The sequence below is a fragment of the Leuresthes tenuis genome, unplaced genomic scaffold (genome assembly GCF_036924035.1).
Source record: "Leuresthes tenuis unplaced genomic scaffold, fLeuTen1.0.hap1 SCAF_10, whole genome shotgun sequence".
NCBI lineage: Eukaryota > Metazoa > Chordata > Actinopteri > Atheriniformes > Atherinopsidae > Leuresthes > Leuresthes tenuis.
In genome coordinates, this window is record NW_027325364.1 from 20,685,723 (window position 1) to 20,709,697 (window position 23,975).

General features: G+C 37.2%; 1 protein-coding gene across 2 annotated transcripts in view; it reads right to left on the reverse strand.

Annotated features, from left to right (window-relative positions):
* Positions 1 to 5,039: 5,039 nt before the first annotated feature.
* Positions 5,040 to 23,975, reverse strand: part of LOC140316729 (CUB and sushi domain-containing protein 3-like) — a 241,286-nt gene continuing 222,350 nt past the window's right edge. For both annotated transcript variants that reach the window (XM_072394678.1, XM_072394677.1), the window contains 7 exons: positions 15,748 to 15,927; positions 15,342 to 15,407; positions 13,160 to 13,318; positions 12,687 to 12,799; positions 11,854 to 11,941; positions 8,076 to 8,217; positions 5,040 to 7,467 (listed from right to left, as the gene is read on the reverse strand). In XM_072394678.1, coding sequence (XP_072250779.1) covers positions 7,308 to 7,467; positions 8,076 to 8,217; positions 11,854 to 11,941; positions 12,687 to 12,799; positions 13,160 to 13,318; positions 15,342 to 15,407; positions 15,748 to 15,927 — 908 coding nt within the window. In that variant the 3' untranslated portion in view covers positions 5,040 to 7,307. The remainder of the gene's footprint in view (positions 7,468 to 8,075; positions 8,218 to 11,853; positions 11,942 to 12,686; positions 12,800 to 13,159; positions 13,319 to 15,341; positions 15,408 to 15,747; positions 15,928 to 23,975) is intronic.

Below are 23,975 nucleotides of genomic sequence, written 5' to 3' on the forward strand. Positions count from 1 at the left end.
TCACTCCTCCTGTACTTTTTTGTCCATGACTTTTTTTTCTTCTGACAGAGAAGAAAAAAAAGAGTTTCTGAATCTCCAAATGCAACTGTGCTGCTACCCCGCTGTTAACCTAGTCTGAGCACACATCCAGTCATCCTTGACACCAAAATTGCCCCTTAATAGCGGCTCACACTGTACGTCTGCTTCCCCTTTTCCCACTGAGACATATTCAAGTTCACGGTTAGTCACTAAAATGTTCAGTTGAGCTACAGAAGGAAAAACAAACAAGTCAAAGGCATCCAAAAACAAAACCTGTGCTTAGACTTGTCTTTCAGTTGACACTAATCCCTGCCATGAACTGCCATGAGTTTTCTCTGTGGGCTGTTTAACAGACAACTTAAGCTGTCCTCTTTCAGAATTCGCTGCAGGCAACACTGGCACATTAACGTCAACTGAAGACTATGTAATTATTCTGTGCAGGACAAATGTGTTCAGTCATATGCTTAGATAGCATTGTTTTTGGAACACTCTCCCCTCCCCTTTAGTTACATGGTGAAATGAGTTGCTCTACCTGCAGAGCACACCTGACAACAGATCCAAAAAGTCCCCTTTTGATGATTTATGCCATAGTGCCTAACTGAGAGGTTGCATATGAAGCCAAAATTTTTCATTGACATTGATTAAATGTCAAGTATTAATTCATTGCTCACGACTGGAGTTTTCCTTCTCCGTGGGACTAAATAACACTTGTGCAACTGTATGAGTGCAGTACTTAAACTCACAGTCAAGTCAGGCTCACTGTGTATGCAATTAGTTTCATGATTTGTCATTAGAAGTCCCTGTCAGAGCCCCACATAAAGCCAAAGGGACATGTGTGCAGCTTGTGTTTGTTACTGTGTTAACAAAATTGAAGAAAGGCCAAAACAAAACAAAACAAACAAAAAAAAAGAAATGCTGTGCTGTTGTTCTGGACCTTAGAGAAAAATACTGTACACGCTTTGTTAATTATGAAGTCAAATTATTCCCTCACAAGCTGGAGTGATCAAAAGCAGGCTCCTCAGTTCTGTTGTGGCTTTTCTTTTCTCTGAATTTTACTTTGGGGAGGGGGCTGAATCTTGTGTGGGGTAGTACTTCTTTTTATTGACAATCGTGACTGAGATTTTTAGAGCTAATGAAATGACACAAAACAACATGATTTTTAAAGCTGCTCATCTCCTTTGTTACGGCACATATCCTTCATGCAAGAAGTACATTATCAACTTTCAATATGATGTCTGAAGGACTTGCCTCGTGGGAGAAGGGATTTTCTGTAGCTAAGAGTTCCGTATGTGAAAGAAGTGACTGGAAAGCTTTTCTCAGAATGAGAAAAAGAAAAATCTCTTGTGTGCATTAGCTTTTTTTCCCACATCCCCACAACTGAACCTGCTCCCTTCGGGAGTGTGTCACGAGGCATTAGACGTTAATTAAGATAATTTCTACAATTAATTGGTGAAGACGGGGGGCTATTAAGTTGGACACCCCATGAGCAGCAAGATTGAAGTTGTCATGTGCCGGGAGGAGATTTGGTGTTCTCACAGGGACAGTTCAGTGTATCAAGGTTAGCTTTATCAGGCTCAAGGTTTTATAATCCCTTCCATGTATTTTCTGACGTGCACATCCAGGAAAAGGTGCATAAAAACATCTGAGCAGGTGGGATGCATTTATTTTCAACACACAATGTTTCAGTTAAAGTTGCTGGCTTTTAAAAGGGTTATTGTTCAACACATTGTTCTCGTTGTCAACATCTAATCAGTCATTTAATGTAGAGCTTCAATCATTTGACAATTTAATGTGTATTATCAATATGCAATCGCATAAGATATGACTGGTCAATATGACTTCGAAGCAGTGTGAAAAAGCCCACATACGATTAATTATATTTATTGTAACTGTCTCAACTGTCGGTGTGATTCAGTGGTTATGAATGGAACCTTTCTAAATGTCGATTGCATTGACAGTATAGGGGTTGTGACATGAACAGGGTGTACTTTCGGGGGTGCCACGGCTATAATTCATAACATTAGTTCACATTCAATTTTGGTTTATGAAGAACTTTAAATATCGTTAAAGAGACATTTACAGCAACAAGATGAAATAACTTGGCGACTTCGTAACTGAAGTCACTGAGAAAAAATACGAGACAGACACAGCTCAAAGATGTTCACAGTAAATTCTTCTAGACTTAGTAAACTGGGAATTTATTGGGGTGTCTGACAAGCCAGTAAGCTCAGTCAAATAAGATAAAGAAAAAGAAAGAATAGAGCTGATTTTGGGGGGGCAACAGTTTCTTGGTCAGTGACAGTGACTTTCTTTGAGTCTCTTCTGGCTGCCTGCTTATGCAACAGTGACGATAAATGACAATGATATCCTCTCTTCTTACTCTGGGCAAGATTATGAATATTAATCAAGCTGTCACACTACTCTATCTTGCTCTTTTCAAGCAGAAACCATGCTTTTTTCAACACTCCTGAACATTAGAAAGTCCAACAATACATATTCATCAATAGTAACATTATTCCACTCCAACACCTGATATCCTCATGATCTGAGGGATTAAGGAGGAAGATTACATTACATTATATATCCTTCTCATAATTTAAGAGGAGAGCTGCATGACTATAAAACACCTTGTGGGTATCTCCAAAAATCCCCCATATGCACAAGCAACACAACAGCAATCCTGTCCCACTAGCCACACACACACACACATCCTCAGTTGCTTTAATGATAGAATTGATTGTGCTTGTTGACCTCAGTTTAACACCCTTCAATTTATACCAACTCAAGACTTCCACAGTCCACTGTAGGTTATTTCCCCGAGCCCTTGCAATTTAACTTGGGGTTAAAAATTCATTTAACTGAAACGGTAATGAAGGGACTTACATTATTCATCCACTTTAAGATTAAAAAGAGTATATCAAACTATCACAACTCAACTCTCTGACATAGTTTCACAGACCATTGACCAATTCTTTTATATGACATAACTTACATCATTTTTGTTGTTGTTTGTGGTGAAAACGTTGCCGCTTAGTTCATGAACCATGAGGAATTTGTAACCATTAAATAAACTATATCAAATTTCTTTGGGTTTGATCCTGAATTCACACATGGAATTGCTGTGAAAATTAAAAAGGGAATCTTTCCCCTTTAAAACTCTGAACAATTCACCTGCATTAGTAGCAAGTTATGATTGATAGTTTGATAGTTCCTTGGGGTTTTATTTTCTATACAGCTTCCCATCTGCATCATAAACAGCTCACCACCCTGAGGACATCTGGCTGGGGAGAGTTGTAGAAAATGGCTCATTAGTGAAAGACTGAAATATACAGCAAGAAAGAGGCTAGTTTGTCAACTGACAGTCCAGCACATTAGAGCCAAAAGATCCTTGAAAGCTCACACAACTCATTACGCTTTGATACGCGCTGGGGAGGAAAACCAACAACTTCACTGACTCGTGTTTCTCACTGTAAACACAAGATGTTATTCCATGCAAAATGTCTGTTTGAGGATTCTATCATCATTGCTCAGTCATTATTAGCAAGAGGTCCTGTTGCGAGGAACCCAGTGTTATGGTTAAAATCACATTTTTATCCATGGTGCAATGTGTCAACATTGGGTGGCTGGCAGTGTTGTGAAGCATGATTTCACAGTACACATCCAGCCCCTTGATGAGAGTGGAGGAGCGCCACAGGGTATCTGAACATCAGAGGCAGCCAGGAACATCCTTTTATTGTAACCGCATGTGCACCCCAGCAAACTGATTTTCTCTACCAGTCACATGCCCATGCCAGAAGACCACAGCTGCTTCCATGAACAGGGCAACGAAATCAGCTTACAGCACAAACCTGCTCAATCACCTGATCTAAACTGAGCATTTGCAAGAGATGACATGGTACAAAAACTGCAGCAAAAAACTAAGCACCACAAAGGCTTCTTAGACGATTCTCTGACACAAAAACCAGAGCACTAATGAAGCAGTGTACTGTTCTGTGGACAAATGTTCTATGGACCAGCTTACATTACATCATCGCCACTTTCAGCAAATTCTGCTTGGTGGAGCTTCTGAGTAACATCGGTATGAAAGGCTTAGGCATTAAAGTACATGTTTAACCTGAGCCTGAAATCAAACAAGTTCCTAACATTCAGGTGCTTGACAATTATGGTCTTTTTCACACCATGTTTTGTTATTCCTTTCACACTCCATCCCTCCAACTATGATTACAATTAGCTTCACTTCATTCCATTACATAAGGACATTATGTAATGAAATGAAGGTCCTAACTGTGACCTTCATGATGATAAACACTTCTGTGGCACATATCCACCGACTCATGGCAAAAAAAACAAACAATTTCTCCTTTCAATAATATATAAATCAGTTTATGATAACTCAGACTTTTACAGACAGTTCTGTTCTGCAGCAGTTCATTACATCATCATTAAAATTATTCAACTGGTATATCAGAAAAAAGAAGAAAAAAAAGGGTTGAAATAAATATTGCATACAAGGTAAAGTACACTGAAATGTCATTTCATGTTAGGGCTGTTTCTTGAGTAAATTCCAGCTCTTTGTAAGCACAGAGGCACACAAAATGAGACTCATCACCCTGGAGACAGACAACTTTAACTAACAAATACTAAATTTGATTTGCTCTTGAATGTGTGAGGTGCAGAGGATGGAAAGTCAAGCCGACTCACGATTTTGCTCACTGTAATGCTTTAGACTGAACCGCCGTTACTGTTAACATGGACTAATAACAAGATTACAATGCAAGTCTTTAAAGAGCTGTTCAGTAGCCTGGACAAAGACACCATCAGTGTTACTTTTGGCTAAATGTTGCCACTTCTCTGTTTTAACACAGTAAACTTTCCTTAAATATAAAAGACGACAGTAAACTGCAGGGCAATCTTTTTTTAAAAAAATAAGATGAGCAACACAAGTTAAGGATTTTATATTTTATATATAAATTAATGATTTATACATTGTTGATAAGGAAAAAAATACAAAATTTGTTTGATCTTACATGACATTTACATGTGAAATTTTACACAACATATTCAATAACTTACAAATGCTTTATCTGCATAAAAAATATATCTCTTTACAAAAGTTTTGTAATATGTACATATTCATATACACGGGTTCTTGAATGTGATAATAATTGTGTGGCCTGTTTAAAAGCATTCTACTCTATTCTGGAGTCTGAATGTAAGACTGACTGTATACTGCTTGTACCAGATGCATTTCTTTTCTCATTCATAAGAAATGTGAACTCACAAAATATATTACATATTGATAGTACAAGACATCTTGTCAAAGAGTGCCATCAAGTATCAAAACTGTATAAATGTACAAAATGGAATAGCAATGACAGGAGTTAACATAGTGGTACAAAGTACTATAGCAGCAATTGCTATACTGAATCGCTTTTTTGCCAACATGCACAGTTATGAAACTATAGGCTGATTTTCACTTCCTCTCCATAGATAAACCATCTGACATCACTCTGCTAAATCATTGCAAACTGTGCAGATAACTTACATTGGTGTTCAGTTTTACTAATGCAGTAAGTGTCCTCCTTTCAAACATATGCCTGTACGGTATTCAAGGCACTGCAATGATGTAGTAATGTGATGACAGTGTCATATTCATTTTTCAATTTAAAACATAACTGGCCTTGAATGGTAACGGCTCATGTTCAAGTGTGCAAATTCTTTATACTGTATACTGTCCCTTTGTTGGCAGAAGCTGATAGCTGTGTGAGACATGGAAATGACTATTTGTATCAGAGAGCGTTAACAAAATAGGCCAAGGCCATGTATTCATCAAGCATCTAAGAGTAGGAGTATGGATCAAAATTTCCCATCTAAGGCACGGTTTCCCAAAAGAAGTAGAGAACATCAAACACTTGGTTTGTGAAAACCAGACTTGATGTAGTAGTTGTACTTATTCTTTCTTTGAGATTTGAAATAAGGCAGATGCATGTCAACATTTTTGTTAGCATAAAACTAGATGGTATGCTTCATCCCACCTCAGCCGACTCACTTTACCAACATCCAGACTTGTATAAACTTTTGGGAAACCTGGCCAGTTAGCACTGTAAATATTTTCAGCTTTACCTTGAAATGAACCTAGTTAAAAATCAAGCAAGGAACTCCTACCTTGAGATTCTTGATATATACAGACTCGTGGGCTGGGGTTATTCACTTCAAATTTGGTTTACTTGGGAAACAAAACATTTCTGAGCTGAAAAATGGAAAAAAAAAAAGCAATAATATGAAAATAGACTTAAATATAACTTTGTTTTTAAAATCACCAAATGTGTCCCCACACCACCAATACACAGGAATAAACAGTATAACGCAACGAGTCTTTCAGGCTAGTTTCTGTCCAAAACAAATGAACTGCACCCAACTTGATAATAAACATAATGTAGACTATATTTCTGGGGATGCACTCTGTAGTTGTCAGAGAACCTGCATTGTAACAATAAAAGCCCTAGCATTCCCTGTGGCACTCGAAAAACTGTACTGCACCTCAGTAGTTATAATCCCAAGCCATATATCTCATCAGTAAGAGGTACCGTACAATTAAGAGGTATAATTAACCGTAAAACTTTGAACAGACTACAGCACAGACATGATTCAAAGACAGGCAGTTTCTTTTCTGCTACTTTAGCTCCTTTTACACAACTTACTGCTTGAAAAACAGAAAGTAGATCACATTGATCAATTCACAGTTGAGAAGCTTCTATTCTAGAAAAATGAAAAAAAAATATCATCGAGACTAAGACTAAAGCAAAAATAAAAAGAAAAAAGAAAAAAAGACAAGACGATTTCTAGATCTGGGTTGTGTTTGAAAAGAAAAACATTAAATTTTTTATTTGGCATTGTGAAATAACCCCTCGATATTTATACTGCAGAGCATAAAATACTCCTTTTTATCATTTTACTCATTTTATCTATATGCCAGAGGCTCTTTTAGTCAAAGAGCTAACACTCACAGAGTGCGAAGACATTTCTCTTCACCGGACTACGGGAAGATCCAAAAAGATGTGGAACCTACCCATCCCCCCTCTTTCATCTTTTACCATGAGAACGATATAGACTGCAACTACCTTAATTGTTGCTGAAAGTGTGCTTTATGTTGTTCGAGTAAATCTCTCTTTGCTGTGTGTCATCGGAAGCGGAGAAACCATTTTTTTATTTATATATTTTCAAGTGAAGAAAAAAGGATAAATTGTATTCTTCGTGTGAAGAGGTCTTTTTCTCATACTGAGTGGACATCAAACCATGGTGCAGATAGTGTTGAGATTGGGGTCGAAGCGGACGACTTTCCCTTCAGAAGCTTTTGTGTTTGTGTTGTACATGGGATTCTCAAATGTGGCCTGTCCATTGTTGTTCTCATGGACAGAACATCCTGTATACTGCGCCTTATCTGCTTTTCTGTGGGGAAAAAAAAAGGAGGTTGCATGTTAGTGGAAGATTCTAATTTCCTCTACTGCCTCCAATCACATAAACATGTTTCCATTTTCTTTGTTTGTACAGCTGTAAAAGGTAAATGAGGCTGGGTTGTAATTACTGTTGAAAAGAGCAGTCAGAGCCATTTCACTGGTAACTAACATAATGAGTGCAAAATTTACATGTCACAGACTCCACATGTATGCAGTGTTCAGAGAAGACAAAACACATCCATCTCCACACAGCACACTGCAATACAAATGCATATGAACCTAAAGCATAATACATATGGTTTCAAAGTAGGCCTCATTAAAATGGTCTGATGTATTTCCCTGCGTAATTCAGTTTGGATGGTAATACACTGACTAACATTACATCATGCTTTGAAGTATCTCACATGCAAGCTACTCTATCCAGTGTGCAGACTAACTGCAGCATAGCAGGCTACTGTATCATCTGCCTCATCTTGATACGAATTTGCTTTGGCTACACCTCTACAGGTCTGCGTACATCTGGAATTTTAAAAACCCTTTTAGCTCTTTTAGATGTGTAGCAAAAAGCAAAAAATAAGCATATAGACAGACATGCCATACCTCTGCTTGTAGAGATAAAAACCAAGTCCTGCAATTATGAGAGCAAAGAAAGGCACGAGGATAGCGACGGCAACAGAGCTGCTGTTGGTGGAGCCGTTGGTTTCAGGGTCAGTGAGTGTTACATTCTCTCTTACACTCAAACCTAAGGAAAGACAAGCAAATTACATTCATATAAAGAATGACCAATAGTCAATGTGCGGTGTATTTAGTTAAAATTGAGTCAAAAAGACACTGTACATATCTGCTGGTGATGAAGATGATGATGATGATGGTAATGATGATGTTGAAAATCCCAATGTAGACAAGTCAGAGACAAAGCAGCCACTAGATAAATATGCCATTATCATGCTGATAATCATCACCATGAGTGCGATGAGGTTGAGGACAATGATGTGATGATGACAGCAGTGATGAAAAGCACACAAAAATTAGATAAAATAATCTGAAGAGGATAAATGCACTGCTTCATGTATGGAAGTGGCTGAATGAGAAATAGTGCATATCAGGTACTAAGAACAATACACTACATAAGTATTTATTCTGCCAACAGATGTTAGATGTTGACAACACAATTTCCAGAGTAAGAACAAGCATTAGCGGAAGGAAACTTGGGACCCACTTTGGTTTCAGTTTGGTTTTCAGATGAAAAAATAGTAAATAAATTTGACACGTGTGCTGGTGTTTTCAACTTTAAATCATACACTTATGCAATGCCAGTAGGATCAAATTTGGATTCAAGGGTCAATACAGAAAATAAGTAATGCAAGAAGTGATTGGCTTGCCCAGACTTAGGACTCTTATTATCTAATTAAACACGGTGACCAATGTCAAAGAATACTACAACTGGAACTCAACCATTAACGCCGCCAGTGTTTCCACGCAGTTGTAAAATCATGCTTTCATTTGGCAGACTTAAAGACAACATATGCCTCTGGGATTTTTGCCTGTCTCTTACAGCTTTTTCTGCATATGATGGGTCTGAGATGTCTGTCAAGTTGACAGCATCATCTTGTCATACAAAATCCCTGGCTAGTCTGGTACATCTAAAACAAGGAATGATAAAATGCCTCCATTTTTGACCAATAACAGAAGACTGAGCCTGTTGGAAGGGGGCCTTAAAGGCTGTGTGATTTTAATTCAAAACCCCAGGTTATACTGTATTGTGGAAAATCATGACTCAGTCAGGCAGAGGATCTTGTATTAATATAAACCACATCACTCATACTATAAGTGATAAAGTCTAGAGTGAATTCATATCTAAATAGCTAACTATACCATGTAGGTATGTATCTGACAATTAGCTAGCTAACCATTCTCCCTCCATCACACAAGTGGATAATTCCCTGGGTGCAATAATGGGCAGAATAACTGGGGCTTCTTATCTACATTACTTAGAAATTAATATTAAGATAGAGAAGAAATTAATTAATTTTGTGACAGGCAGGGTTCAATGTGACACTGCAAAAGTATGCTGCGCAAGAACCAGAGTTGTGCTTGGTGGATTGAAAGGTCATGTTGACAAGCTTATACTGTTGTTTTTCAGAGACTGGAAGTGCTCAGAGACCTGTGGTTGATGTAATCATGCTCAGTGCACTGATTGTGATGAGCTACACTGATGGAGAGGTGAAGATCACCACCCACACCTGCCTCTGCAAAGATCCTTTTAAACATGGTTTTGCAAACTTTCACACGAGATAGCAGGTATATAACATATTAATTGGCACTCCCGGTGATCAGTAGCTGAACTGGTGGGTGAATTTATCTGCTGGCTTACATTACCATATCCCAGTGGCATTTGATGCAAATCTTTACTGTATGTATGATATAAATTGTTTTATGTCAACAAACTTCTTAGACCTGAACAAAGACAAAACTGAGATACTCATTGTTGGTCAACAAAGTCAGAGACTGAATATTTGTGCAAACCTGTAGTCACCGTCTCTGAAACACACTGAGCAAGTCAGAAATCTTTGACACTAATCTCAGTCTTGCAAATCACATTTCAAAAATCAACAGAATTTCTTTATACAAATTGTAAAAATATATCGAAAGTCAGAGATTGTGTTTCAATCTGACTGAGAAATTGTTCCTTGCATTCATATGAAGCAGGTGTAACACTGCAACACTTTCCATGATTATCCAAACAATCAGTAGGACGACTCCAGCTCATTCAGAATGAGGCAGTTATTACGTGAACATGGAAATTTAAACATAGCTCCAGTACTGAAGTCCCTTAACTGGTTACTTGTGAAATAGAGAATCATTTCCAAAAAAATCTTCCAAATAGTCCATCAAACACCCAGTGGTTCAATCTAGCAGTACATCTCTGACTTTGTCACTGTGTATAAACCAATCAGACTGGCGAGGTCATGAGATGAAGGTTTTTCAGTCATACCCACAATTAAAACCATGTTTGCTGAGGCAGCTTTTGTTACAGTTGTCCTGCTCTCTGGAACAAATTGCTTGGTGACCTCAGGTTATGCCATGACTGTATATGTATTTAAAACAAAACTTACTACTCCTGTTTCCACAGACCTTTGGTTAATTGCATTGCACCGTATCTGAACAGTATACTGTCTGTGTGCTATTTTATTCTGTAAAGTTTGCTACACATAGATGTACCTGAATTTGTTTTTGGGTTGTACTATTAATAATATTTATGTTATCTAATTTATTATTGTATTGACTGTGACTATGTTTTATTTTCTCTGGCCTCTGGCCTGGTTAATAAACTCAAGTCTTTCTTACCGTTCACCATCAGACTTTCCAACAGTTCTCCTTTGGGCCACAGTTTGCACATTTCATTACTCTGTTTGCATATATCCTATCGGTTTACTATTGATTTGCACAGTTTAATATTTGTTTGCACCAATCATATCGGTTTACAGTTTCATAATCATAATTACTTTATTCTGTTTTTTAGATTATGTAAATATCTCTTCGTCTTTCTCTATTTTTGTTGTCAACAGTATAACTTGGTTTATGTGTGTTTACTGTTTGCTGCTGCATCAAAAGAATTTCCCCTTGCGGGATTAATAAAGTGCTTTGAATTGATTTGATTGATAAAGCAAATTTTCTTGGAATGAAATGAGCTACACAGAAAAAAACCTCATCACATCATTGGCTGTAACTGTCTGCTGACAGGTGTAAATTCACTTGTGTGGTTATATCAATATTCTTGCAACTTAGTGTATAGTTAAACAGTGGGAGAAATATTAAATTTCAACAGTTTTAATTTTTTGATTCTATATGCGAGCTGGTTGGTTGGGTTAAAATGAACCGTGTGCCCAGTTAACACAGTACATTTGAGCTGCTCTGAAAGCTGTCAATCAGCATCCTCAGCGGACCATCTCCAAACCTCTCATATCAGAGAACACTGCTCATTTTCTTATGATTTTGCAACACAATACTCTACATAACACTCTACCCATACTTCAAAGATAAAGGGGGGTATAACTGAGGGTTTCTAATAGAAAGTGATGACATGCTACTTCAATGAACAGAGTGAAAAAACAAGTTTTTAGAACATTGAAGCATGTCAACTTATTCTAGCACACCCCCTAAAGTAAAATTAAGAACTTGCACATGAGCATAATATTGGGTCAAACTAATTTACATCATTCTGCACAGAGAAGCTTAAAAATCAACTAGTGTAAAAGATAAACTCGATTTGTGGATCTAAATATCAGAAATTTCTATTTTTCTCTTGTGAAAAATGGAGAATGAGGGAATGAGTGACCATAGGCAATAGGATTTTAAGGTTTCAAAAGATGCTTACCAAGTCGCTGAAGTCCAAACTGTCCGTAGTCTTTGCCCTGTATAAAGCCTTGGAACACATAGCTTCCACCCTCGGGTTCAGCTGAAACCTAGAGGAAGCAAAAAAAAAAAAAAGAGCTAGATTAACGCTGTTTCTTTCAACTGCATAAGTAGACATGCTAAGTAAGTGCTTTTTTCCAAGCAATTGAGAGTGTCACATCTATTCCACACTGCATCAAAAACTGCGGATATATTGCATTTAGTGCAACAGTCGACACAATCTTTCATGCTCCAATCAAAAATAAAAGCTTTGCTTTTTTTTAAATTCCATCCCACAACAGAAGCTGTGCAGTATGCTATCAATAGCTCAGCGGTGTGCAGTCACCTGTCACAGGCTGGTATGAAGTGGACCTTGAAGTTTGTGATAGAAAAGGAACTTCCGTTCCACTGACTAAAACTGCTCTGCAGATGTTCCCAGTGTGTCAGAGCTTATTCAACAAATTGCACAAACATGAACGCTGAAGTACATACGTAGCAACAGATGCATTTAATGAATGCAAAACACACACACACACACACACATATATATATATATATATATATATAGTGCTGTCACTATTTGTTGTCATGCATCCTGATTTTTTTGCCATACTTCACTCCAAATATGATCAAAACAAACAGAGACCTTTTCAGTCCAGGGAAGGCTTATTTTTAGCTTTCTTATAGTTGTAGTTCAGCTGCCTGTAATACTTGTGTCTGTCACACATAATGAATAAAATGGAACTAAATCAAATCAAATCAAATATAGTAACAGCTCTAGGTTATTTTTTAAGGCTCACTCTTGTGTATACTTACAAAGCCGTCCATTGCCCAGGTCTCATCAGTAATCCTGCTCAAGGAGCTGTGGGCCAGTGCTCTCATCTGATAAAGCAAGAGCATTAACCGTGCCTCCTGGCGTTTGTAGACTCCTACAAGGTACAGGACAAGAGGCAACAGAGAAGTGATGCAAATGGGAAAAATAGAGACCAAAAAAGAGACAATAAAGGAAAAACTGAGGAAAATAAAGCCAGTAAGAACAGGGAACTGCACTGAGGGAGGAGTGGCAGAGACTAGTGACTCTTGAGTGGGCAGATAGTCAGTGCAGACTAATTCATCCGTCTTTCAAGCCAATAGTTAATTTCCAGTCTCATGCATGAGATCCTTTGGTGATTGACTGATTGACATGAGGCACCCACAAAATAAATTGAAGTGACATAAAGAGGTGATGGGGGAGGAGACAGGAGGTGTGGGGCAGGAAATAGAAGACAGATGATTTATAGATGGCTCACCAGAGAGAAGAAACTCCACGCTGCTGTCTGTTAAAGTTACATTGACTTTTCCGGTTGTGGCATTAAAGCTTGTGACTGTCAAACTCATTGGCTGCTTCTGGCCTTTATAATCATAGGAGCCCTTCCAGATGAAATCAGGGGCAAACACATCGTCAGGAACTGCAGCAAAATAAAGATGAGAGAAATACAATAAAACCAAAGGTAACTACAGGTTTGTTTTTTCACATATGTCAGGTATATATTTTTATTGCAAGCTGAATACACATTGCAAAATAGAGAACTAGATTTGCATTACAGTAAGTATATCTAGCAGCTGATATCAATCTCTTCATTCATTCTAAATGACATCAAATTCTTAACATGCTTTGACAATCTCAGATAACAATAAAACACATTTTGAAATAGATTATTCAAGAATGACATGGTGAAATCAGTGGAACTATTTAAATAAGTGGAAGTGATTCATACAGCTCAACCACTATCTGCTAGTTATTATCTATTAGGAAATAATGAGTCAATTATGAGCAGGAAAAGGTGACTGCTTATAGTTAATGGCAGAACATAACCTCAGTCACAGTCAGAATAATCACTTATCAATTATCAAGGCATCAAGGGTAGATGCCTCATAATATTAATGTGGCTGCTGATGCTGATAGTAACTCCTATTAATTCATGTGATAATGAACATGAAAAAATACAACATAATTCTGAAAGGAATGAAAAGTACAAACTCTTCATTGTACAGTCCAGTTTCTCTACCCTGAATACAGCTGAAAGGTTTGTAAGACATGTGGTTGACCACATTTGATCATAAGCACTACTTTGAGAGATGATTAGGCCAGTTTGTTATTTTTGACTTGAAAATGGACAATAGAATCACACACTGAGAGAGAATGAGCTGTTAGCTGTCTTGCAGTCATATAAAATTCATCAATCTCTAATCTCTGTCAGTTTCAAAGCATCCATGTGAGACGTTACGGTCAGTAAATGCGTGTTACTGACTTGCAGCCTTTAGCACAGCATCCTCATGGAAAATTAATGAGTGCACCTGGGTACTGAGTAAACACTGATCTGAGCCGAACATGCCGTGACTATTGGGGTGTCATTTGATGCTGGATTTAGTGCCACTAAAAAGCCAGATGTCAGCATGTGTTAGTGAGTTTTTTTTTATTTTTTTTAAATCAAGGTTTTTATAAAGGTCTTTACTGACTGTATTTACTGAAGCAGACAGATTTGAGGGAATCCATGAGGCAATTCTTGTAGCCCTGTGAGGTCTACTTAAACAGGTCTACCTGCCCTAAAATCCTGTTTCGCGTAATGAAAACAAACATTTAATTTTAGGCAACATTTTCTGTAGAAACCATAAAAATTGTATCCGCACAAAACAGTTCATGCAATTTTCTGCAAACTTAAATATTTTACGTGTCCCTAAATTGCATTACACTACTCTCTGACATCAGAGGCAAATGCACAGCTTTGTAAATAGCTACATGATCAATACCATATAAATATTAGCATTTACATGCATGCAGTGTGGCACTGTTTAGATGTAATTAACATGCTGCACTCATGTTTTCTATTTAAGCAGATACTAGTTTTTACTAGTAATCAGTCATTCTTGGTTACTCAAAGTTCCACATTTTGATACGACGTAAGAAGAGTGAAGGAACAAATTATGTTTGTATTACAGCCATAATATAAATGATAACCACCAGGGTCCTATGATTTTCATTGTGCTAATTCTTTTCATTTTCTAAAACTAAAGAATGCTGACACTGAGCTGAAATAGTATGACAGTCAAATTGTAATTCTGTCAACGGCATGTACAGATTTGTTCTTTATTAAAATTACACAAAAGTTACTGGCAGGGAGATAAAGCTGTGTAACTTGAACTAATTGTAGTGTAACAGTGAAAAAGTCACATGTTGTAGCGACCGACGTTGGTCTTGGAGGTTTTCCTGCTTCAACAAGCCCAATTCAGATCGATGCCTCACAAGCTGGTTTGTGCAGAATTTAACAATCTTTTGAAAAGATAAATCTAATCTGAGTCAGGTGTGCTGAGGCAGGGAAACATCTAAAACCTGCAGGACAGTGGCCCTCGAGGACCGGAGTTTGAGATGGTCTAGAGGAATGGCAACTTCTGTCTCTTTTAGTTGAGCAGCTTGTAAATTTGAATTGTTACCTTTCATTTTAGGGCTTGGTGTCCCTGGAATGGGTTTGACAGCTTTCTCTTGTGATTTGGATCCAACTGCGGAGAAACATTAATATACATATCACAAAGATGTAGTGATACACAGCAAGGCTTAAAAGCTGAATGATGTTTCCAGAGAAACCACAGCTCATCTTTAACATGCTGTCAGCAAACACTTTCTTTATTTTGTCAAGATGTCGGAAGGTTCAGCCCTCAGAAACATTTAGAAATGAAAGTCTTAACATGTCTTTAGTAACTGGTAGATGATACAGCGAGTTCACAGTAAGTCCAAGTCCTACCTGCATTATTCATTTAAAACCTTCCAAAGGAACATTTTAACCCTCACTCCATTAACAACTTGAACATCAGCTCCTGCAGACCTCTGCCAAAAGCGTACCTCTGCACACTGGCACCTTGCCAGTCCAACTGCCGTCAGAGCGGCACACGCGGTGCTCTGAGCCCCCGGAGAGGAAATAACCTGGCTGACAGGTGTACACCAAGGTGTAGCCATAGGAGGGCAGGTCTAGACCCATGATGTCAGCATTGGCTGGGCTCCGCGGCTGCTTGCAGGAGTGAGCTGGAAATTAAGCAGAGGGAAAATGTGTTGGTAAACACCGGTCTGCGCATATACACATGTAAAATGGAGCCTAACTCACATTCATGCACACACTCTGACTAATACTCACTACCACACGTTTGAAGACAGACAAAAATGCTTTGGTATTCAGCAGAGGGTAGAAAGAAGGAAAGATGGGGATACTTTTCTTATGCTGAATAACTAGTCCATGCATTTCTTACTTCAAGATTGGACTACTGTAATTTCTTACTGTAGGGCTTTCCAAGTAATTCCCTGAAAAGCCTTCAGCTGCTCCAAAATGCTGCATTGAGAATTATGATGAGAATTAACCAAGGATATCATATTTCTCCTAATTTTGGCTTCTTCTACATTGACTCTTTGATCTTATAGTTCTGTATCTTCACTCTCAGATTACAGGCTTACTTGTGGTTCACACAGTTTCCAAAAGTAACCTGGGAGGATGAGCCTTCAGTTATATGGCTAGTGGAACCCTGAATCATCCTTTAGCTGGTATAAGCCTAGACTTCCGGAGGGACCTCCCATACTATACTGCACACATATACTGAGGTTTTTAGTGTTATAAATGTGATTTTTTTTAAAAAAGGTCACAGAGATGTTTACACATAACTGTGGCAAAGTGAGATACAAAGACAAAAAACAGTCATGCCATTAGAGCTAGTAAATCTGTCGACCATAGCAATATAGCTGGCAGACATTCATCAGGACAAAGGTTTTAAACAGTTTCTAAGGCTTTGTTTGAGCATCACCAGTGACTTCAGGGATTGTAAAATAATGGAAGTTTGGAACCACCAGGGTCTTCTACAACTTCCATGTCCAACCACACTGAGTATGTGATGAGGGTCTCGGTGAGGGAGGTGGACAAGGAATCAAAGGTCACTTTAAAAGACTTACAGAAGCTTCAAACAAACTTTGAAGTACAAAGAAAAACATTTTTGGTCCAATTAAACACATTTTTTTACTGTTTTGGAAAAACTCTGCGAAACAAGGAAAATACAGAAGGGACACAACACAACAGGTTGGCAGACCTGTGAACCTCAGACTGCTCAAAAACAACCAACAAAACCTAAGAACAAAATCCCACAGATCATCTATGTTGAGATGTGAAGATGGTAGTTCACAAATGCTTCCAAGATAGTCTGAAGAAATGTGACAGAATCCAAAGGAAAAATAGGATAAGCAGCTCAAATCATGGTGCCCAACACTTGCAGGGAGATTTAAGAGCACTTGAATGGTGCAACGGTCTATTCTTATATAGTGCCTTTTTAAAATCTTATGTTAATGTTATGTTAATCTTGTGTTAAAATCGTATGTTGTGAAACAATTCATATGTTTGTCATTCCATTTACTTGGACTCATACAGCGTTTCTTACTACACATATATACATGTACACATACATATACACACATATATATATATATATATATACATATATACATACAGATACACATATCTGTATGTATTATACAGTGCATTCAGAAAGTATTCACAGCGCTTCACGTTTTCCACATTTTGTTATGTTGCAGCCTTATTCAAAAATGATTTAAATACATTTTTTCCCTAAAAATTCTTCACATAATACATCATAATAACAAACTGAAAAAAGTTTGAGTACTCACAGCCTTTGCTCAATACTTTATTGAAACACCTTTGAAAGCAATTACAGCCTCGGTTCTTTTTGAATATGATGCTACGAGCTGGCACACCTATTTTTTGGGCAGTTTCCCCCCCGTTCTTCTTTGTAAAACCTCTCGAGCTACATCAGGTTGGATGGGGCGCGTCAGTGCACAGCCATTTTCAGATCTCTCCAGAGATATTCAATCAGGTTCTGATCAATCAAATGTGGTCTCTGGCTGGGCCACTCAATGACATTCATAGAGTTGTTCTGCAGCCAATGCTTCGTATCTTGGCTGTGTGCTTAGGGTCGCTGTCCTGTTAGAAGATGAACCTTCTCCTGACACTTGGCATTCAGGGAAAAGAAATCAATCTTTGTTTCATCAAACCAGAGAATTTTGTTTCTCATAGTTACTCTTTCAGGTTCCTTTCGGCAAACTCCAAACAGGCTGTCATGTGCCTTTTACTGAGGAGTGGCTTCTACCTGGCCACTTTACTATACAGTCCTGATAAGGTTGTCCTCTCTCCACGGAGCTGGAGCTCTTTCAGAGTGACCATTAAAAATTATAAAAGAAAACAGTCCATAGTGCAAATCAATTCTGCAACCAGCAGCAGTAAAGCGCAACAAGAGAATAAAAAGATAATATGCATGGATTCAATAAGTGATTGAAAGTTCAGTGCAATGATGGCCTGAGGGAAGAAAGTGTTTCTATATCCAGATGTGTGAGTCTGAGATGGACCGATAGCGTCTGCCTGAGGGCAGCAGCTGAAACAGTTCATGTCCAGGGTGTGTGGAGTCTTTTGAGATGGTGGTGGCCCTTTTGAGGTAGCGAGCAGTGGCAATGCCATGCAGTGAGGGAAGTGAGCAGGTGATGATTTCTCAGCAGTGCGAATATTCCGCAGAAGAGATTTCTTATCTGCATCTGTGCTGCCTGCATACCAAACTGGGATGTTGTATGTTAAGATATTTTCATTGACTGAGCGGTAGAAAGTCTTAAGCAGCTTCTCCTCCAGGTTTGTTTCTCCACAGCAGTCTGACTTTTTCCCTAAAATCATACATTAATCAACATGTTGCAGACCTTCTGGTTGAGGAACCACTCTAACAGCTCAACCACAGCTGACAATAGTACTTTTTTTAATGCATAAGTTTATAGGGGTTCAAACTCCAGGGCATAATGGCATAGAGGGCCAACAAGGCTTGGAAGGGAAAAAAAGAAAAAAAATAGCTTTAAGTGGTAACCTAATTAAATTGGCGTGCATGTCTTTGAATGTCTAGGAAAGGGCAGAAGATTCTTGGACAGGAAACACCCAAAAAGACAAAGAGCAGAAAATTACATCTCCAAAAAAACCACCCAACTTAGCTGGACATTTAATAATACCAGCGACTTTCAATAAGTTTACACCCAGCAAAGTCAAAGTCCCAGGAAGTTAGTTAACTAGCTTGATAACCATAACATTTGACAAATATAGTTAAACCCAAAACCAGTGATCATCCACAGTTACAGATTTGACTTGTCAAAATAAGCTAATACCAGGCTAATATAGTAATGATCTGACTTGTGATTATTATAACAGTTATTATAATGATCAACATTGTTTGATTTTATGTGATTAGTTCAAACATAGTCCATGCAATAGTCCATAAATTCCCAAATGTTAATTTAAGTTTGTTTAAAATGCCAAATAGGTTATATTAGGTTCATATCTTTAATCATTTGGGCTGATTGAGTGTTGTATGCATATGAAAAGAGAAACATTTTGACACCTTTATAACATCATGTTTGGAGTGCAAGTTATTTTATATTCAATAGACTTTTTCCTTTTTAAAGCAGTGGAGTATCACACAGTAGAGACAGATGCTCTAAAGTCATCAAGCAGCATTTATTATTGTTATTCATATTTTATTTTATTTTTATCTCATATTTTTATCGTCTATTTTGGTATGCATATATAATAATTATTTGCAATAATAAATCAGACTTAAAATTATAAAGACAATTTCTATATCATATAAATCTTTTAGTGAAGTCTTCCAATTATCCGACTGGTATCTGGTGCAGCAACATTGTTGTTGTGTTTGTTGATGCATTGTAGTATGCAAATAAAGTCTGGCTAATGGTTGGATGGAGAAATAGTTGATTTGAGTCGGAGTCCAAGGCACCTTAATGTGGTCTTGGCTGTAAAAAAATCCATGGGCTTTTTATTTCTTTTTATATATGGGGGATTTAGTTTTAATATTAGTTTTAAAATTTCCACTTCAGCAGTTTTGAAAAGCATATTTAGTAAAAAAGAAATCTGATTAAAAACAGGAAACCAGTACTTTCCCAATTGGCAGCACAGAAAAATCAGAATCTAGGCAGAAACTCTGTTACTGTTGATTTTTATAGACCATATCAAATTCCTAACTTTTATTTCATATGGCTTAAATCTAGATCAATGTGTCACATCAATAAACACCAAAATGTGTGCAAATCACCTCACCACCAAAAACACTACTGGGTTGAGCATTCAGGCTCTAAGCCATCAACAATAATGTGAAAATAGCAAAATGATTGTGAAGCTTGTGAGTGAAAGAAAGCGTTGCCAGCTGTCAAACAGATGAGAGCTGCAAGTGAGTCACAGTACCAAATTGGCCCTTCATGGCATCTTAATGACATCAGTGGCAATAGTATGTGGAGAGGGATGCCAGGATCAAACTCAATTTCTAAAAACTTGACTGCAGAAAAATTCCTCGTGTTGGATATTACTTCCTCTGGTGTTTGAGGTGGCAGTATTGTTTACATGAGTATGTCTGCAGATGGAAGGTCTGTGCTTTAAGATGCATCAAAGGTGATTCCAGCCTAGAGTTTAAATCTGGCACTATACTTCTCTAATAATCTCATACTCAGTTACAAAAGGATATAGAAATTGAGTTCACATGACATACTGAAGGGGAGAGTACAAGGATAACTGTGTATGCTATCCAGATCTTTTTCAATTATTTGAAATGAGATTAAGAAACATAAAATTTGTTCAAAGTCTATAAAATGTGTGTGTGTACATATATATGTATATAAGTCCTTAATCAGGAGACCTTAATGAATAAACAGATTAAAAATAAAAGTAATTTCTTTCGACAGTGTCGAAGCAGAAGTTTATCAAAGCTGCCAAAATAACACTGTCAGCACATTCTTAGGCTACATAAATTGTAGTGTTTTTGGGCCGTGAATACTAAAGACCCTTATGAGGCCAAAGGATTGTTTTATCAAAGACATGTCATGTTCCATATCAACTTCTATTGAGGGTGTCGTGTTTGTTCACACTTCAAACAGCTTAATGGGCTTCACTCTTGAGATTATATAAGGCCTTAGAGGACACATTTTCTCTTCTCTCAACAACATGTAATGCTCTCAGTTTAAAGTTTTGCATGTCTGATAGCTAAAGAGTGCATTAATTAAGCAAACAGACCAACAGACAAAGTCAGACAGAAAGCCCTGCTGGTGTGTGATGCTTTTGTGTATCTTTCCTGTTATGTTGAAGGTAGCTTTTTTTTCGTCACAAATAATGAACAAAGCTACACATTCTAAAAAGTGCAGAGTTGCTTGTGAGCTTTACATGATTGTTGGTTTGTAGTTAAGGTGCACTCAGATCCAAACATTTTACCCTTGATGCTTTGACAACCTGTTCTATTTAGCTGAAACGATGATCTGGTGGTAGCATACATTTCTTGAAGGACATTTGGGGTGCATCTATGTGCAAAAATATGAATTTGCTGAAAGTATAACGCAATTAAGATAAAGTGATGTTAACCCTGTATCCATTGCATCTAGTACATCTATTTTCCAAGATTTTGTATTCACCAGCAGTACAAGAAATGTTGCCCTGATTGATAAATCAATTTAAGTAGCTTTACAGTCACAGAGCTCCATTTAATCATAGATAAAATTATTTTAGAGGATTTATGATTCTCTTGTGACTGAGGTTTAACAAAGTGTTGAATCCATGCAAAGGCACTCATACTCAAATGGATATACATTACCACTGTTTGTCCATAATGCAGACAACCCACATAGTCTGTATGCATATGATCCCAGCTAATATTTCCATTACATTATAAAAATTTCCTTATAGTGTATACTGTAAATTGTACCCTTTTGGTTTAGCTTCTCTAATATCCAATTAAGTAAAAGCCATACTCACGAGTCACTTCTCAGTAACCAAAACATAGTAATAGAGTTGTATGTATGTGGTCTTTAGTGACAAATACCAGTACAAAAAGAGAATCTCTTGCTGCCCAATGCTACAATGTACAACCTGAACAAATACAACTTACTTAACATATAACCAATGGTCACTGAACGTTCACGGTGTAACAAAGGTAATAACAGCTAATCAGAGTCTAATTTGGATCCCATTACACAGAACAAGGTTCAAATAAATCATTTGCATGAAGCAGACAGTTAAAAACTGATCTTGAAATCTTAAAGTTTTAGTGCTGAGGCTACTCTGACATGAAGTAAGAAAGTAAATTCTTATTCATTAAAGCACCTTAAAACCCAGGTTACAGCATGCCTCACATGGCAGTGTTACTGAAATTACTACAAAAACAACAAAGAATGCCAACTGTGGTGGCAAAAAAATAAATTGCATGAAACAAGAACGAAAAATTCCACCTGAAATGTGTGCAGGTCTAATTCACAGCTGAAATGATAGAATGAGATTTTCTGATGCTAAATGAAGTTTGTAAGTTTGAAATGTAAGTTTTCACTTTTTCCATGGCAACAATAACTGATACCCTTTTCTACCTTCATGCAAATCTATCTGATAAAAGACCGGACAATTACAAGCATTTCTGGTACATCATTTGACTTAATTTCTTTTAACCTTTCAAACAATGATGGTGGGTGTATCTGCAGCTTTCACAAGAACATCTGAGAGCAGTATGCGGCAAGCCGGCTGATCCGTTGTTTAAATGGTGTTCTGACTCCACAGACCACTAGTTTGGTTATGACATTTTACTGTGCAGGTGACAAGGAAATTTTGCTTTGAAACTATAGAATCTGCAGTGAAGCCTTAATAAACTGACTTTTAAATATATAATTTGTCCATTGGCCAGTTTATGGTGCAATTTATCTAATCCAAGAGTCTGCCTATTGATGTACAAATCATAGCTTTAATGTTATAGGTATTCCAGTTTGTAGCAATTAATCCTTACAATCCTTTTAGATACATGTAGTTGTCATGCAAATGTGTAACAGGGTGATGTAGACAAATGGGAAAAGAAGAACTCCAACAATGGCATGAAGTAAATGTATGATATGAACTGAAAGTTTCAGCTACTTGGTGGTTAATGAGTCAGTGTGTGACAGAGCTGGGGGGTGAGTTCATTTGATCTTTAAAGATCATTTATAAAAAGTATGATAAGTGGTAGCTCAGAGTTATTGTTACAAAAATTATGTTGATGTAATGTGATGCTAAAGTAATTTTATTTAATTTTAAAATGGTTTGGGTAAAAGGGGGATGTGAAAGTATTTATCTATTTTAATTCCACTAGGAAAAAAAAAAAGAAACTCAAGGAATTTTTCAAGCCACTTCATTTGATAGAGCAGGGCCAGGTGCCTAAAGAGAAAGACACATATAGTAAAAGAATATGGAGTACCAATGCAATTTTCAGTCATAAACTTGTTGTTGCATTTAACCTGTTGTGCTCTAAAGCCATTGCCTACGTCTACAATGACTTTTTGCTTATACATTTCTTGTTTTTGTCAACATCTTTTAATTTTGATTACACATCATTTGGAGCTATGATGTTAACTATGTTATTTAAACACACTGTTTGTTAAATATTAAGAATTCCTTTTAATGCGGAGCATAAAAAACAACCAGTGCCTCAGTGCCCTGGCTAACTTTGTCTATTTTGAGGCTTAAACATTAGGATACTGCTGCTGAGAAAGTGGCCCATATAAGGCCTTTTAAACATCAGTTGGATCTTTATTTGCATTTCCATAATAATGCAAAATGTATAATTCAGTAAAGGATAATAAATAAAACTGGTGATCAACAACTTGAAAGTGATATTTAGTAATTATTCTATTTCAATGGAATAATATCAAAAAACTTTTAATTTATATTCTTGTTCAGTAATTTATCTTCCATATTATTCTCATGTTATAGTTTTGTTTTTTTTAAATTTCTTCATTTATACATATATATGTGTATACACTATATATTTAATCAGGCCTCCGACAAAGTGTGTGTCAGAGGACCAAGCAACTTCAAGCAATTAAGGGTTTGCAAGCATACTAGGTTACATCAGTCTAGAAGTACTTTGTTTTAGCCTATCATAAAAATGGCTTAAATTTGCTCTGACAATTGATTCATCTAAGTCAACTATCACACCATTTGCAATAAATGCTATTAAAGAGCCAGGGCACAG